General features: G+C 40.8%; 1 protein-coding gene across 1 annotated transcript in view; it reads left to right on the top strand.

Moving 5' to 3' along the window:
• ITGB8 (integrin subunit beta 8) overlaps positions 1-13,181 on the top strand; it is a 42,405-nt gene extending 29,224 nt beyond the window's left edge. The window contains exons 7-14 of the mRNA XM_082193922.1: positions 214-309; positions 390-479; positions 3,820-3,954; positions 5,012-5,393; positions 7,614-7,839; positions 9,229-9,329; positions 10,359-10,525; positions 10,621-13,181. Coding sequence (XP_082050048.1) covers positions 214-309; positions 390-479; positions 3,820-3,954; positions 5,012-5,393; positions 7,614-7,839; positions 9,229-9,329; positions 10,359-10,525; positions 10,621-10,737 — 1,314 coding nt within the window. The 3' untranslated portion in view covers positions 10,738-13,181. The remainder of the gene's footprint in view (positions 1-213; positions 310-389; positions 480-3,819; positions 3,955-5,011; positions 5,394-7,613; positions 7,840-9,228; positions 9,330-10,358; positions 10,526-10,620) is intronic.
• The last annotated feature ends 215 nt before the right edge of the window (positions 13,182-13,396 follow it).

The raw sequence follows: 13,396 nt of genomic DNA, 5'->3' as shown, positions 1-13,396 counted from the left end.
GTTAAGAATATCAAGTGATAACTGCTGTTGCCATCTGATGAATGTAATATATATACTTGTCCTAAGGCTTGTTTCACTACAAGCATTCAGGGATTTATGGTAGAAGAACAATCATGTATGTAAGGTTTCTTATTAATTTCACACTCATAGCATTCCTTTAGATCATATTAAACTACAAATGCCACACTATGTATCTTCTTTTTTTGTTTTCAGGAGCATCCATCACTTGGCCAGCTTTCCGAAAAGCTCATAGACAACAACATTAATGTAATTTTTGCAGTCCAAGGGAGCCAATTTCACTGGTATAAGGTATTTTTAAACGTCAGAATTTCACAATTTTAAGATAATAATCACAGATGCCTTTTAACTGTAACACTGTTTTTCTGTAGGACCTTTTGCCTCTTCTGCCGGGAACTACTGCAAGACAGATAGAATCTCAAGCAGTGAATCTCAGTGACTTGGTGGTAGAAGCCTACAAGGTATATGCTTTGTGATGAATGCATTTTTCATTAATGTTGGTTTGGGGGAAGCAGCTGTTAAAATAAATATTCTGTGAGCTCCAGGTACAGGTGCAATACAGCAAGATAGTCAAGGAGTTCCTGCATACCTATAAATATATATATATATAAAACACTGTTCTCATATAATATTACATAAAACAGTAAAATACTACAGAGAAAACCATCGCCATATTTTTCACTCTATAAGACGCACCAGACCATAAGACACACCTAGTTTTTGGAGGAGGAAAACAAGAAAAAAAATATTCTGAATCCCAGAAGCCAGAACAGCAAGAGGGGTCTCTGCTTTCGCTGTGCAGCAGTCCCTCTTGGTGTTCTGGCTTCTGGGACAGCTGCGCAGCCTGCATTTGCTCCATAAGACGCACACATATTTCCCCTTACTTTTTAGAAGGGAAAAAGTGTGTCTTATAGAGCAAAAAATACGGTAGATCTGTTGAAACCAATACCTCAGTGTAAAATAATTACGGCCTAAAGTTAAACTTTTCTGGAATAAACACTCTCCTAATCTTCAGTCCGGTTTTGAGGAATAAGAAGGAATAAATTACTGTACTGCGAAATATTGATGATTATGATGATAATACAGAGACACAAAGAACAAGCAGTCCATAAGAACACTGGAAGCCAATAGCAAAGCAGCCAGTCACCAGAATTCAAAGCTAAAGGCCTGTACGGAAGGGCTGTAGCTTGGTGGTGGAACATTTGCTTTGCATGCAGAAGGTTCTAGGCTCAGTACCTGGCATCCTCAGGTAGGGTCTTCCGCCTGTAGCCCAGGAGAGCTGCTGCTTAGGCAGTACCACTTAGCCCAGAGAGCTGCTGCTTAGGCAGTACCACTTGGCCCAACTTTCTGAGGCAGCTTCCTGTGTTCTAAACTCCCCTTCCCTCCTTCCTTTAGGTTAATAATAACTATCTAATCTACAAAATGTCCCAAAGTCCCATTCTAACAAATTTGCTGTGGTGAGGTCTGTGGTTGGTTCCAGGAGGATTCCTGAACAAAAACAACTGTCCACAGAGAGTAGAATGAAGCAAAAAGAAAAGAAACCAGAAAAAAGCGAGCCTTTGTCAAGCTTGGGTCAGAAGGAAATAAAAATCTTCCTTTACTAGCAGCACATTGCTTTACCCAAGAAAATCACTTAAGAGTGGAAACTAAAGGCAAACTGCCAAAAAAAGCCCACATACCTTCTCTTTACTTCTGAGGAAAATCAAGCTAGTGTACAGTTATCAAGAAAATATGCTACTAGGACAGGGTGAGAAAGATCGGGGTTGGGGAATAGCCAGTGTGGTGCCTTCAATATGTTGTTGGACTACAGCTTCCGTCAATCCCAGCCAGTATAGCCAATGGTCAGGGTAGATGGGAGATGTAGTCCAATGACATCTAGGGGTACCATGTTGGTGACTTTCTGTACTAGAAATGTTCCCATGCAGCAATTGGATATACAATATATCTTCACTGTTTCTCACTGAAATTAGTTGTAGCAATCAAATTGATTTATATCTGCTTCGTAACTAGCCTTGCTTTGATGTTCCATTTTTAATTGGGGCAAATGGCAAGGAGATGCATTCTTGGAAGGAGATGTCATCTCTCCAAAGCCATAATTTACAAATAGATAATGAGAAGACCCAGCAAAAATGGCACCAATTAGAGCTGCGTCTAAACATCCCAAATTAAAAATCTGCTTAAGGTCTCAGCATTTAAAATTCTACATCCCTACTTAAAAATAGGCAAATGGTATATAAAAGAGAGAGTGATGAACTAAAAAGGGAAACTTTATGTTGTGTGTGTGAAATTTCTTCCATTGCAGTTCACCTGAGCTGAACTATTGTAATTAAAAAATATCAGCTGCCTATATTTGATTGATGATGGGTCCAAGATACCTCTGAATTTCTCTCTGGTTTCAATTTTTAATTGGGAGTTTACCAAACAGGTGTCATAAAAAAGTTATGAGCTCATGGCATTTCTACAGATTTGGGGGTTTTTTTAAACACTTATCAGTTTAATTGGTCTTGCTCTGCTAAGGACACAATCAACAGAAATCCAGGCAGCCTTGCATCTATGCCAAAAGATTCTTTTGCTCTCAGTTTCAAAACAGAAAACAGTTCATGGCTTCATCACAATTCAAAGCTCCAACATTTTAGCTTAAAGAAACCCATATCTCACCTTTTCCCCCATACATCTTTGGTTCCAACATCAGGATGGAACTTACATGATGCACTTTTACTTGTGATAAGATGGCACTGTGAGCTTGCCCAGAAAGGAATCTCATTTTCATTAAATCTGATGGGTTTTTATCTGTAATCTAATTTTTCATAGAACTGTAGAGTTGAAAGGGACCGTGAGGGTCATCTAGTCCAACCCCCTGCGATGCGGGAATCTTATGCCCAACGTGGGGCTCGAACCCACAACCCCGAGATTAAGAGTCTCATGCTCTACCAACTGAGCTATTAACATACTTAGTGCTCTGAGAGGCAGTGAGCACATTCAGAATAATCATTTGGTGCAGCCCTGTACCAATTAAGACTGTGTGGAGGCATTGCTTATTTGATTTTGTGTGTGTGTAGATGAATAGATACTCCGTAAGCTTAGAAAATAATCCCTGGACTTAGAAAAGTATCACATCATGCAGGGAGAGAGGCTTCGAACATTGTCTTTAAACCAAATCACTCCATGCCCCCAGCAAGTGTAGAGATGCTAGCAGCTACACACTGCCATGGCAGCCTTCTTGCCACAGCAAACAAGGGATTTGCTTGTCTCTTTCTCATTTTGCTCTGTGATTAGCATTGCCAACAAAGAAAACAGCTTGCACAGAGTCTCGTGCTCAATCTAGCAAGGATAAGAAAGGTCGGTGCCACAAAAGTGAGGGGCATCATTCTCCATGATGGATGGATGGGGAGAGGGACATCTGGAAGTAGGTATTCCAGGTGCTAACAGCAGCAGTATTTTGAAAACCAGTGTCCACTCAGTAGACATAGAACGGAATAAAGATGTTATTGTGTGAACTTGCCCTATAGCGGTAGAACGGAATGCTGGATTTGTCACTGACATTGTAAGATTAGCTGGAAACCCCAACATTGCTGTCCTCCTCCTCCTCTTCAGGATTACAAGTTCCCCTGGCATGACTGTGTGATATATATTAATGGAGTCTTTATGCAGAAAACAATTTATTCCTTTATCCAGAGACAGACAGGCTCTTTTGTTCTAGTTAAATCCACTGAGTCAGGCATGCTGCCACTGTAGCACATATTGCCATGCAATGTGATGGAGCTCTCTTGTTTTTTTGGTTCCCCACCCCCACCCCTGCAGAAACTGCTCTCCGAAGTGAAAATTCAGGTGGAAAACCCCATCCAAGATATAAATGTCAAGGTCACTGCAATCTGCCCTGATGGAAGTAGAAAAACCGGCGCGGAGGGATGCAAAAACGTGAAATCCACAGCTGAAGTACGAGCATTCCTTTATTCACAAAGGAGGCAAAATATTTCATCAATGTTTTTATAATAGCTTTTTCAGTGGAAGAAAGATTTGGTATGGGTTTTAAAGTAAATATCTGTGGGTCGTAGTCTTAGGCCCTCCAGATTGTTCGTGGAGTTTATTTCTTCGGAGCTTTGTTTTCCAGTTAAATCCATGGATAAACATTTCTGCTCCATGGTTAGCAGTAAGCAGCTGCTTTTTCAAGATTTCCCCAGGCTTCCAGGAATGAGACATTGTGCCTGCTTGAAAGTTTTGATCCTAGAGCTAATCAATTAAAGTACCTTTTAAATAACTGGTGTGAAGGCATGCAGTTATTTTAAAGATGTGCCCTGAGGTTTTTGCTTCATTTCCTAAACCATTCAGAGTTCCTGATGGATGGTCATCAGAGTCATCTTTATTATTCCAGCACACATCTTTGCCCATGGCTAATGTTCTAGGGGTGCTGTGTGTTGTACCCCTAGCTTCTTCATTTAGACGCTCCTCTGTGTATGTGAGGCTCCTCGGGTAAAACAGATAAGCATTTTCAGATTGTGAAGCTGATGTGTAAGCCACATTTCACATTTGCAGTGGATGAGTAGACTGGGGCATTAAAAGCATCACCAAAGGCAGAAGCTTGCCCACAGTTAAGGAGGCCAATTGTGCAGTGTGTTTTTTTCCTTTTAGCCCTTGCAGCTTCCATTCTCACAGAGGCAAGCCGCTTTTTCAACTGAGTACAGTGGTACCTCGGGTTAAGAACTTTCCTAAGAGAGGAAAGAGATCCAGCTAGTGCTTATTGGTTTTAAATTATGGCTAATTCTAATAGGCCACCCTGTCTCATTCAGGATAATATCCGAAAACAATTCAGAGAGAGGGAGGGAGAGAATTGTGACAGGTGTTCTCTCCCCCACCCCACTAAGAAGTCAATGTTTTAAAAAGAATATATGCTTATAAATAACTTGCATTTTTCAACAGCTTCTATAAAGCCCCAGTGCGATTATAGGGCTGCTTTTCGACGATACAGTAAAAGAGCGCTTCTCATTTATTGCAGGTGCTCTTCAATATTTCCATTGCCATGAAAGGATGCGGTACAACCGAAGGAAGAAAATACATGACTCTCAAACCGCTTGGTTTCAATGAATCAACCAGAGTTAATATACACAAAATATGTGCTTGTCAGTGTGAGGGCAGCATAAAGCACAAAAGGATATGTGTCGATGAAACATCTCAGGATGCAGAGACTCTGAGCTCCAGCGACAAATTCTCTTCTGAGCAGTGCCAGATGCCCAAGGGCCACCTAATCTGCAGTGGTCAAGGAGACTGTGTAGATGGGAAATGCATTTGCCACAAAACCAAACTTGGCACAATATATGGTAAATACTGTGAAAAAGATGACTTTTCCTGCCCTCATCACCTGGGAAACTTATGTGCTGGTAAGCTCCAGAATTTCACTATATTTTACCAATTCAGCTTTTAGTCTTTTTCAGCTAAACCCAATTTCCAGAGAGCTCCATCAAACCTTGGAGGGCCCCTACAACATGCACAGGATTTTGCTGTTAACTAGATTTGTAGCTTGCTTTAACCCTAAGCCCAAACTAAGTCACACTATTGCTAGGTAACACCATGTACCTACAACAGAATCAATATCTATAGTTCCTCACAAAGTTACATCTGCAGAAATAGACAAATGTATGTCCTCAAGAAGCTTACAATATAAAATACACAAGGGGTGATGTGAGGGGAGGGAGGACCAGCAAGGAAAGGGAAAGAAGAAGAGGTGGCAGAGGAGCAGCTGTGGGCAAGTTCAGATATGCGTACTTAAAACTTTGTTGCTGGTGGGATTGAAGTGAGTAAGTCAAAAACCACACCCAAAGAAGGAGAGATTTAAAGGAAAGGGTATTTGTTCATCCAGTCTGGAGAGAGCTCCACACATCAGGGACAGCAACAGTGAATGGATGGACTCATTTTAAGAATCCAGGAAAACTTTGGATTGGTTAAACGTATGATGAGTCTGGAATGAGCTGGCTAACTTGCTTCTCTGAGATGGTGCCAAATAGTCTTAGGCTGCACAGTGCCCTTGACACAAGAGCTTTCTCTTTCTGCTGGGAAATCCCCCCCAAAAGAGCATGCACACCAGATTTATTTATTTATTTATTTATTTACATACATTTGATGCAGATTACTGACACTAAGGCAACTCAGCTTCTTTTTGCTTCCATTTTCAGGAGAGCTTGCTAGTCGCCAAAATATTTAGCAGTGTGCAGAAAAGAAAAGAAAACAAGGTTGCTCACCGGTAGCTATTGTTCTTCGGCAATTTATCCACACGCAGTCCCATCCTTTGGGAATCCACTCCCAGGTTAAAATCTGGCAATGGGAATCTTAAGGAGGGAAATAATGTCGCCTCGGGTGTGCCCAAAACAACCAAATGTTAGGATAGTTGCCTCCAACTTGAAGATATGCCTTTCGGTGACTTTCCTGCCATGCGAACTCCCATTTGCATGTGGATTCCTTTCCAAGGGCAATAGTTTCAAGTAAGCAACCTCATTATTTTCCCCAATGGCTCGTGAAGTAGGTTAGTAAGTGAAGCTGGGAGTTGCTAACTTGCCCCGGGCCACCTAGGGAACTTCATGGCTACGTTTTTCTTCAGTTCTAGTCTACTGTCAGGTGTTCTTTGCATCAGCTATGTCCATCACATGAAGAGCGGCCATGCTTGCTGGCCCAACCATTGTGTCCTTGCTACACCACACACACACACACACACACCCTCCATGCATTGTGCGGAAGTGTGGTGATCCTTCTCTACATGTGTAGGTTCCCCTAGTGGTGTAGAACCCCACACAAATGTTAACCGCAGTACCTAAGAAATGGTTTTGTACTTCATACGTCAGGGGTGGAGAACCAGATGTTTCTGGATTACAGCTCCTCTTATCCATGACCACGAGTCATGTTGGTTGAGAAAGGTGAGAGCATCTAATGACATCTGCTGGCATATGTAGCTTGTGGTTTAACAACTATCGCTTCTTCACAGTTTCGGTGTATTTATGTCACCAAAACTCTACTGAAAAACAACCATTTTTTTTTAAGAGCTCTCAATTTTAACCCGCATACCTTTCTTAAGCAATTTTTTAAAAAATGGAACACATTAATTTTACACCTCATCTTCCCACCCTGACAGTCTCAGGCAGATCAATTACCTATTTTCCATCTCTTAAGCATCTTGAGTAACGCTTAACCACAGTTTCACTAAGAAGCAAAATATCTCACCATCTTCTTTAAGCCAATAATCACTTAAAGGTATACAGTGGTACCTCGGGTTACATATGCTTCAGGTTGCATACACTTCAGGTTACAGACTCCACTAACCCAGAAATATTGCTTCAGGTTAAGAACTTTGCTTCAGGATGAGAACAGAAATTGTGCTCCGGCGGCACAGCAGTAGCAGGAGGCCCCATTAGCTAAAGTGGTGCTTCAGGTTAAGAACAGTTTCAGGTTAAGTACGGACCTCCAGAACGAATTAAGTACTTAACCCGAGGTACCACTGTAATAAGTTTTCAGAAGCTGTGATCAATAAGGCTCAGCGCAGGAGACCTTGAAGCCCCTCTCTAGTGAGTCATGTACCCAGGGGCTCACCCATTCTTTCTCTGCCCTTGTAGGCAACGGTGAATGCGAAGCAGGCAAATGCAAATGCTTTAGTGGCTGGGAGGGCGATCGTTGCCAGTGCTCGTCATCCTTACGAAAACACTGCATGAATTCAAATGGCCAGGTCTGCAGTGGAAGAGGAACTTGTGTGTGTGGAAGATGCAAATGCACCGATCCCAGCAGTTTGGGCCATTTGTGTGAATTCTGCCCTACTTGTAGAATAACTTGCAGTGACAAACGGTATGTTTCCTCAGGTTTATTTTTTTAATTGCGGTCTCCTAAAGCAGGTATGGGCAATATATACTGTACATTCCTACTGGCACTTCTTTTACTGCTGCCTTGTGGCATCTTACCAATGGGCTGGTGATTCCAAGGACTAAAAACCACAGCATTGATCCATCATCTACAAAGTGATGGTCTTATCATTTCCAGGATACTCGATAGGTTGATCACTTTGGGCTGACCCTCATGAGTTACTGACACACATTATGTCCCATACAAAAGCCCTTAATCAAGCCTTTTTAAGAACTAAGGACTTCCCCTCTTGTTTGACTTGCAATGGAAATTAAGGTTGCCCACACATTTTACTAATCAGTGCCATCTTGTGGAAGCTGAGTTCATTAATTGCTCTTCATCCTGCCCACTCCTCACATCCCAACCTTCCAGTGAGGGGTAAGTTAATGTCATGGCCCCTCACGGAGTGTGTTTTGTGCTTCTTTGTTATTGCCTGAGAATCCTGAACCCTCTTGCTTTGGGCCAGAAGGCTTTGTGCAATGTGCTAGGCCGCACTCGCCGTGAAGTTGACAAGCTGACATCCCATTCTGTGACTCCCTGTTGACTCAGGCTATTCATGACTAGAAAGCAGCACTCAAGTGCTAGTGCTGACACAGGGATGTCTGGCCTTTCTGTCTCTCCCTGCACCTCTCTTGAGCAACTGCAATTGTTCTTAAGCTACAGATCCCAGAATTCCCTAGAGGCAAAGAATACGGTTGGAAAGGCAATTGTTGGGATACAAGTTGTTGTTGTTTCTCAGGGCAAAGTCTTGGTGGGCAGGATGTGGTCAATCAGCTTTAATTTACCAATCTCTGTCCTGCATTATCTCAGAGAAGTAGTAAAAGACTGGTTAAAATGGACCTTCTGGAACTTTTTCACGTTCTGAAAAGCTCATTGCTAGCTGAGTTCCTAAGGATGTTGATAAATATTATTTTAAATCCCAGTCATTCAACTATACATACTGAAGGCTGGAATTTTATTATGTGGTTGAAATTCTGAGGTTTTCTTATATCTGGTTTTTGTGTGTGCGGAAATCTGTATTATTTTTGCTTTAATAATAACTGATTTTCAAGATTGCTGTTTTTATTTGTTGTAAGCTGCTTTAGAAGGCTTTGCCCAGAAAACCAGCATGTAAGTCTTTTGAAAGAAAGACTAGTTAGATGGCAGCTTGTGTATCATTTTTGGTACCTGGCCATCTACTCTCTTAAGCAATCTTGAATGGGGACATGCTGTACTGTCGCTGTTGCTAGTAACAAAATGTAACAAAATGCTGAGTTTATTGATCCCTGATTTTACTTCATAGTCATGGGTAATCCAGAGAGAAAGATAGATATTCAATTGCTTTTTGGTTTACAGGAATTGTGTGCCCTGTCGTCACTCCAACTCGTCTCAGATTGCGCTGGACCAGTGCAAAACCTCATGTGCTTACAGGTTGCATTATACTGAAAAATCTTCAGGTAAGTGAAAAACAAAATCATCAGTATCAGATTGCCTACAGTTGCCTTGGTGACATAGCGAAGAGACTGGCTTTTGTGGGTTGTAGCTCAAAAGAACACTACTGATATGGGGGTTGTTGCTGTTTTTACAATAGAAGGCATTCCTTGTTCTAGCTAGTATTAATATTTTCACACAATAATTAAAGCAAAATCTCTTTTCTCTTGAGAACGTAAAACCTAAATAACAGAAAATGTGGTTGGCTGGCATTGGCTAAATGTCAAGGTTGGGCATTTCTAGGCCTTTGAGAAATTAATTCTGCTAATGACAAAACCAGACACAGTAATACAGGAAGGAATATTTCTATAAGCCTATTATTTCACACTCCGCTTCTCCATGTACAGCTACTCTTATTTCACATTATGAGGCGCAAACAGTTGAAGCAAAATGTGCAGTTGAGTCTAAGGCTTTTAAAGTATATCCCACCCCTCCTATTATCTTGGGAACTGTAGTTTACCCCTCACTGAGTTACAATACCCTGCACCTGTACAAACTTGTTTCCTGGATTCTTGCCGGGGGGGGGGGGGAAGGCTTGAAATATATGGCATGTATGCAGCCTAGCTCTATAAACTTAAGAAACCCTCTCATTCCATATAAACTCCCCCAGAATTAAGATCATGTCCCTGATCTCTTAAAAGTACAGACACTACCAAAGGTGGGGCTCTGATCCCTAGAGAAACAGAGGCAGCTTGGTGGTGAAATCTTGATAAATAAATCATAACTTGATGCTTTTTGCTAGCTGCAGCAAAACTGAGATCAGTGGTGTAACTATAGATCTGCCAAACATGTACACTCCTTGTTTTGGATAATGCTTTTTAAGAATAAGGTGCCTTTTTGTATATATCGGAATAAAGATGTCATTTATTATATTATTCAACAAAAGTACAATTATAAATTACTTTATCGTATTAGGGTTTAGCTTTATCTTTTAGGTTTATTGTGTGGACCTTTTGAGGGAGCAGTGTGAATTTTACTACTACTTCTTTTTGCAGAATGCACAGCTGATGATCCAAGCCACTTCAGGATCTTTTTCATAATTTTTATAGTTACATTTCTGATTGGGTTGCTTAACGTGCTTATAATCCGACAAATAATTCTTCAGTGGAGCAATAACAAAATTAAATCTTCATCTGATTATAGAATATCTGCAACTAAAAAGGTAACAGATGTCACTGATCCATAATGAAATTTTTTTTTTAAGGGGTGCTAGTTGTGTGGGACTTTCTGACCATTTATATTCTCTTCTCCTTTAAGGATAAAATGTTCTTGCCCACTGTTTGTACAAAAACTGTAACCTACAGACGTGATAAGCCTGAAGAAATCAACATCAGCAAGTTACAAGTAAATGAAACTTTCAAATGTAACTCCTGAAGACAGGCTGCTTTCTTCAAAGCTTTGTTTTCTCAGTCAAGAAGTTTATTTGAAAGATACTTTGGGGGTTTGTGGTTTGAATACTGTAATGAGAAACTGACCTGAAAGCCTGGTTACACAACATGGCTAGATTTCAAACAGAGCTGCTCCATTTTGGAAAAAACAAATGTGCATTAACTACTGATTAACATGATTAAACCAATTAAAGCACAGATAATTTGGATTGGGGCCAATTCAGTCCCATTTAGGATCAAGGGGATCAAATTGGCTTAAATTTGACTGTTCTGGCATAAGCAGGCTTCTTACCTGTTCACAACACCACTCTGCATTGTAGCACTTTAACATAATGTAACTTATTTAGTCTTTAGCATTGGCACGTAATGCTAATCCGAACTGGTGTTGCAAACGCACTGATCTCACTTTAGTTAAGAAAAGGTTTGGTCTACATTTCCCAAACGATGTAAAGCAAAATGTAGCTGGCACAAATCAGTGACAGGTCAACCGTTGGCACTTAACTCCTGTTCTGAGCACTGGGGAGAAAGCAGATCAGAAAGGGGGAAAACGTGGGACAAAATACCCACAGAGAGAATTGCCTGCAAAACAAAACAGAAAAGATTGAAACAATTCCTTACCACCATCACTCTGGCCCCGATAATCGCAAGCCTTGATGTCCTACGTTGCACTAATTTGGAGGAGAGAGGATAAGTAGGCTTGCATCCAGCCTACTAAAAAGCAAAAACACTAACAGAGCAAGCGAATTCCCCTACCCAGTCATTGTGGATGGTACTTGGATGAGATGCAGATATTTCTCCAGCCTGACTCCACTGGCCTCCACCACCAGGAGAGCTCCATCTTCAGCAAGATAGCCCTACCAGCAAGAAGTACCCTAATGTGCCTTCCGAAATGGTTGGCGGAAACTGCTGGTAGCATAGCCAATGGAAACTCCCGAAACACAGGAGATGGTGGAGGATCCTGTGCTGACCCCTAACTGCTGCCAGGTCGCAGGCACTCTTATCTGCACCAGCCTGGGAGGTAGCACAGCCAACAAGTCTTTCCCACTCCCACCTCTCCCTTCTGCCCTGGCTGGCACAAGTGACTCTTAAGGCTACCATCCTACAGCATGCTTTGCCTAAGGCTAGCCCTGTTTCTATCTGTGGGTCATAGCCCCCATGCCAACATGGGCTCGAAATGCTGAGAGCCCTAGCGGGGGGCTGTGTTCCTTCTGGCATCTCAGTAAGGAGACTCGACTTGCATCCTGAGAACCACTGCTTTATGTGGAGGAACGAATATGGTGATCCTTCTGTGTTGCATTTCAGAGAACACTAGATAAAAGTATGTTTGTATACAGAGCACACTTTATGACTCTCTTTTCTATACATACTAACTATTCTGACTTTGTTTACTTCGAGTCTTTCTAAAATTGGATAGAATCATTTTGTGTAGAAGACTGGAATAATCAAAGGGGTTAATCACTACTGGATTTTTTTAAGATAATTTTTTTTTAATGGCTCATTGTTACTTAGGAATAATTACTACGTCAAGAAGATACACTAAAGCATTTGACTCAATTTGACCAGGGTGTGTTTTTGTGTACGTGTGTACACACACACACACGCACACTATATTTTCCATTATATATATAAAATGGAAAATATGGTGTTAGTGCAGGAAAGTGTGATATGGTAAGCACATAAGAAGATGGCAGTAGAGAAATAGAGCAGACTGAGTCAGTCACCACACTAGCTCTTGTCAACCAAAAACTAAAGCTGGTATATTTTAGTATTTTAAAGCTCTGCCCCTGGTCCATGCATGCATGGAACTCCTTTCCTAATGCTATTGGAAGCTCTTTGCATCCAACCCTGTGGATTTTTGAGTGAAAAAGTATTTATTTTTGGAGATAGTGGAGTTGTGCTTGGCTGAGGCTACAAGGCTCAAAAACTGCACAATCATAGCACTTTTAGAATTAGAATGTATGCTGTTCTTTGGAAAATTTTGCAACTTCTCTTGCTGAAACAACCAAATCTATTTGTGTTTTTATTCAGTCTCCCCGATACTTTGCACACTCCTTAAAAAAGGTACGCAATTAGTGCCAATATACTTAAGTATGCCAAGAGGAACATCATGCTATCCACGATTCCTGCATACAGATATGTCAGGTTTTCCTTCTGTTTGCCATGCCACAATCTGGTTCATACTTCAGTATCGCTATACAATTCAAACACATCTAATTTGCAATGTATATTTTGCAGTGGTTTCTGATACTTTTTGCTTCCGTCAAGTTTTAATGTGTACTGTATTTTTTTTTTTTTGTAAAAGCAAACGTGGATGAGTCCTGTTTTTATAGATTCAGTGCTTAAAATGTGTAGGCTCTTTCTAGGAAAGAGGAGTTCAGAGTAAAAATAATTTCCCGTTGTTCAATATAAGATTAAACACTTTGAAATCACTGCCGTAACTTCTGTTGAAGCTTACTACATGTTTTTATTTAAAATGTATTTTTGTAGTGTTCATGACTAACTTTTTTATTTCAGTTTTATTTATTTATGTGTCACTTTAGTACATTGTGAGATAGTTTATTTTTCTATGAGAGCTGCAATAACTATGACTTAGCATTAATTTAATGCAAAATTATTGTACTTGGTCTCTAACGTTAAAGAAATAT

This window comes from Podarcis vaucheri (genome assembly GCF_965113315.1).
Source record: "Podarcis vaucheri genome assembly, chromosome: 12".
Lineage (NCBI taxonomy): Eukaryota > Metazoa > Chordata > Lepidosauria > Squamata > Lacertidae > Podarcis > Podarcis vaucheri.
The sequence above is the reverse complement of the archived record's forward strand: the minus strand, read 5'-3'. Positions and strand labels throughout refer to the sequence as shown.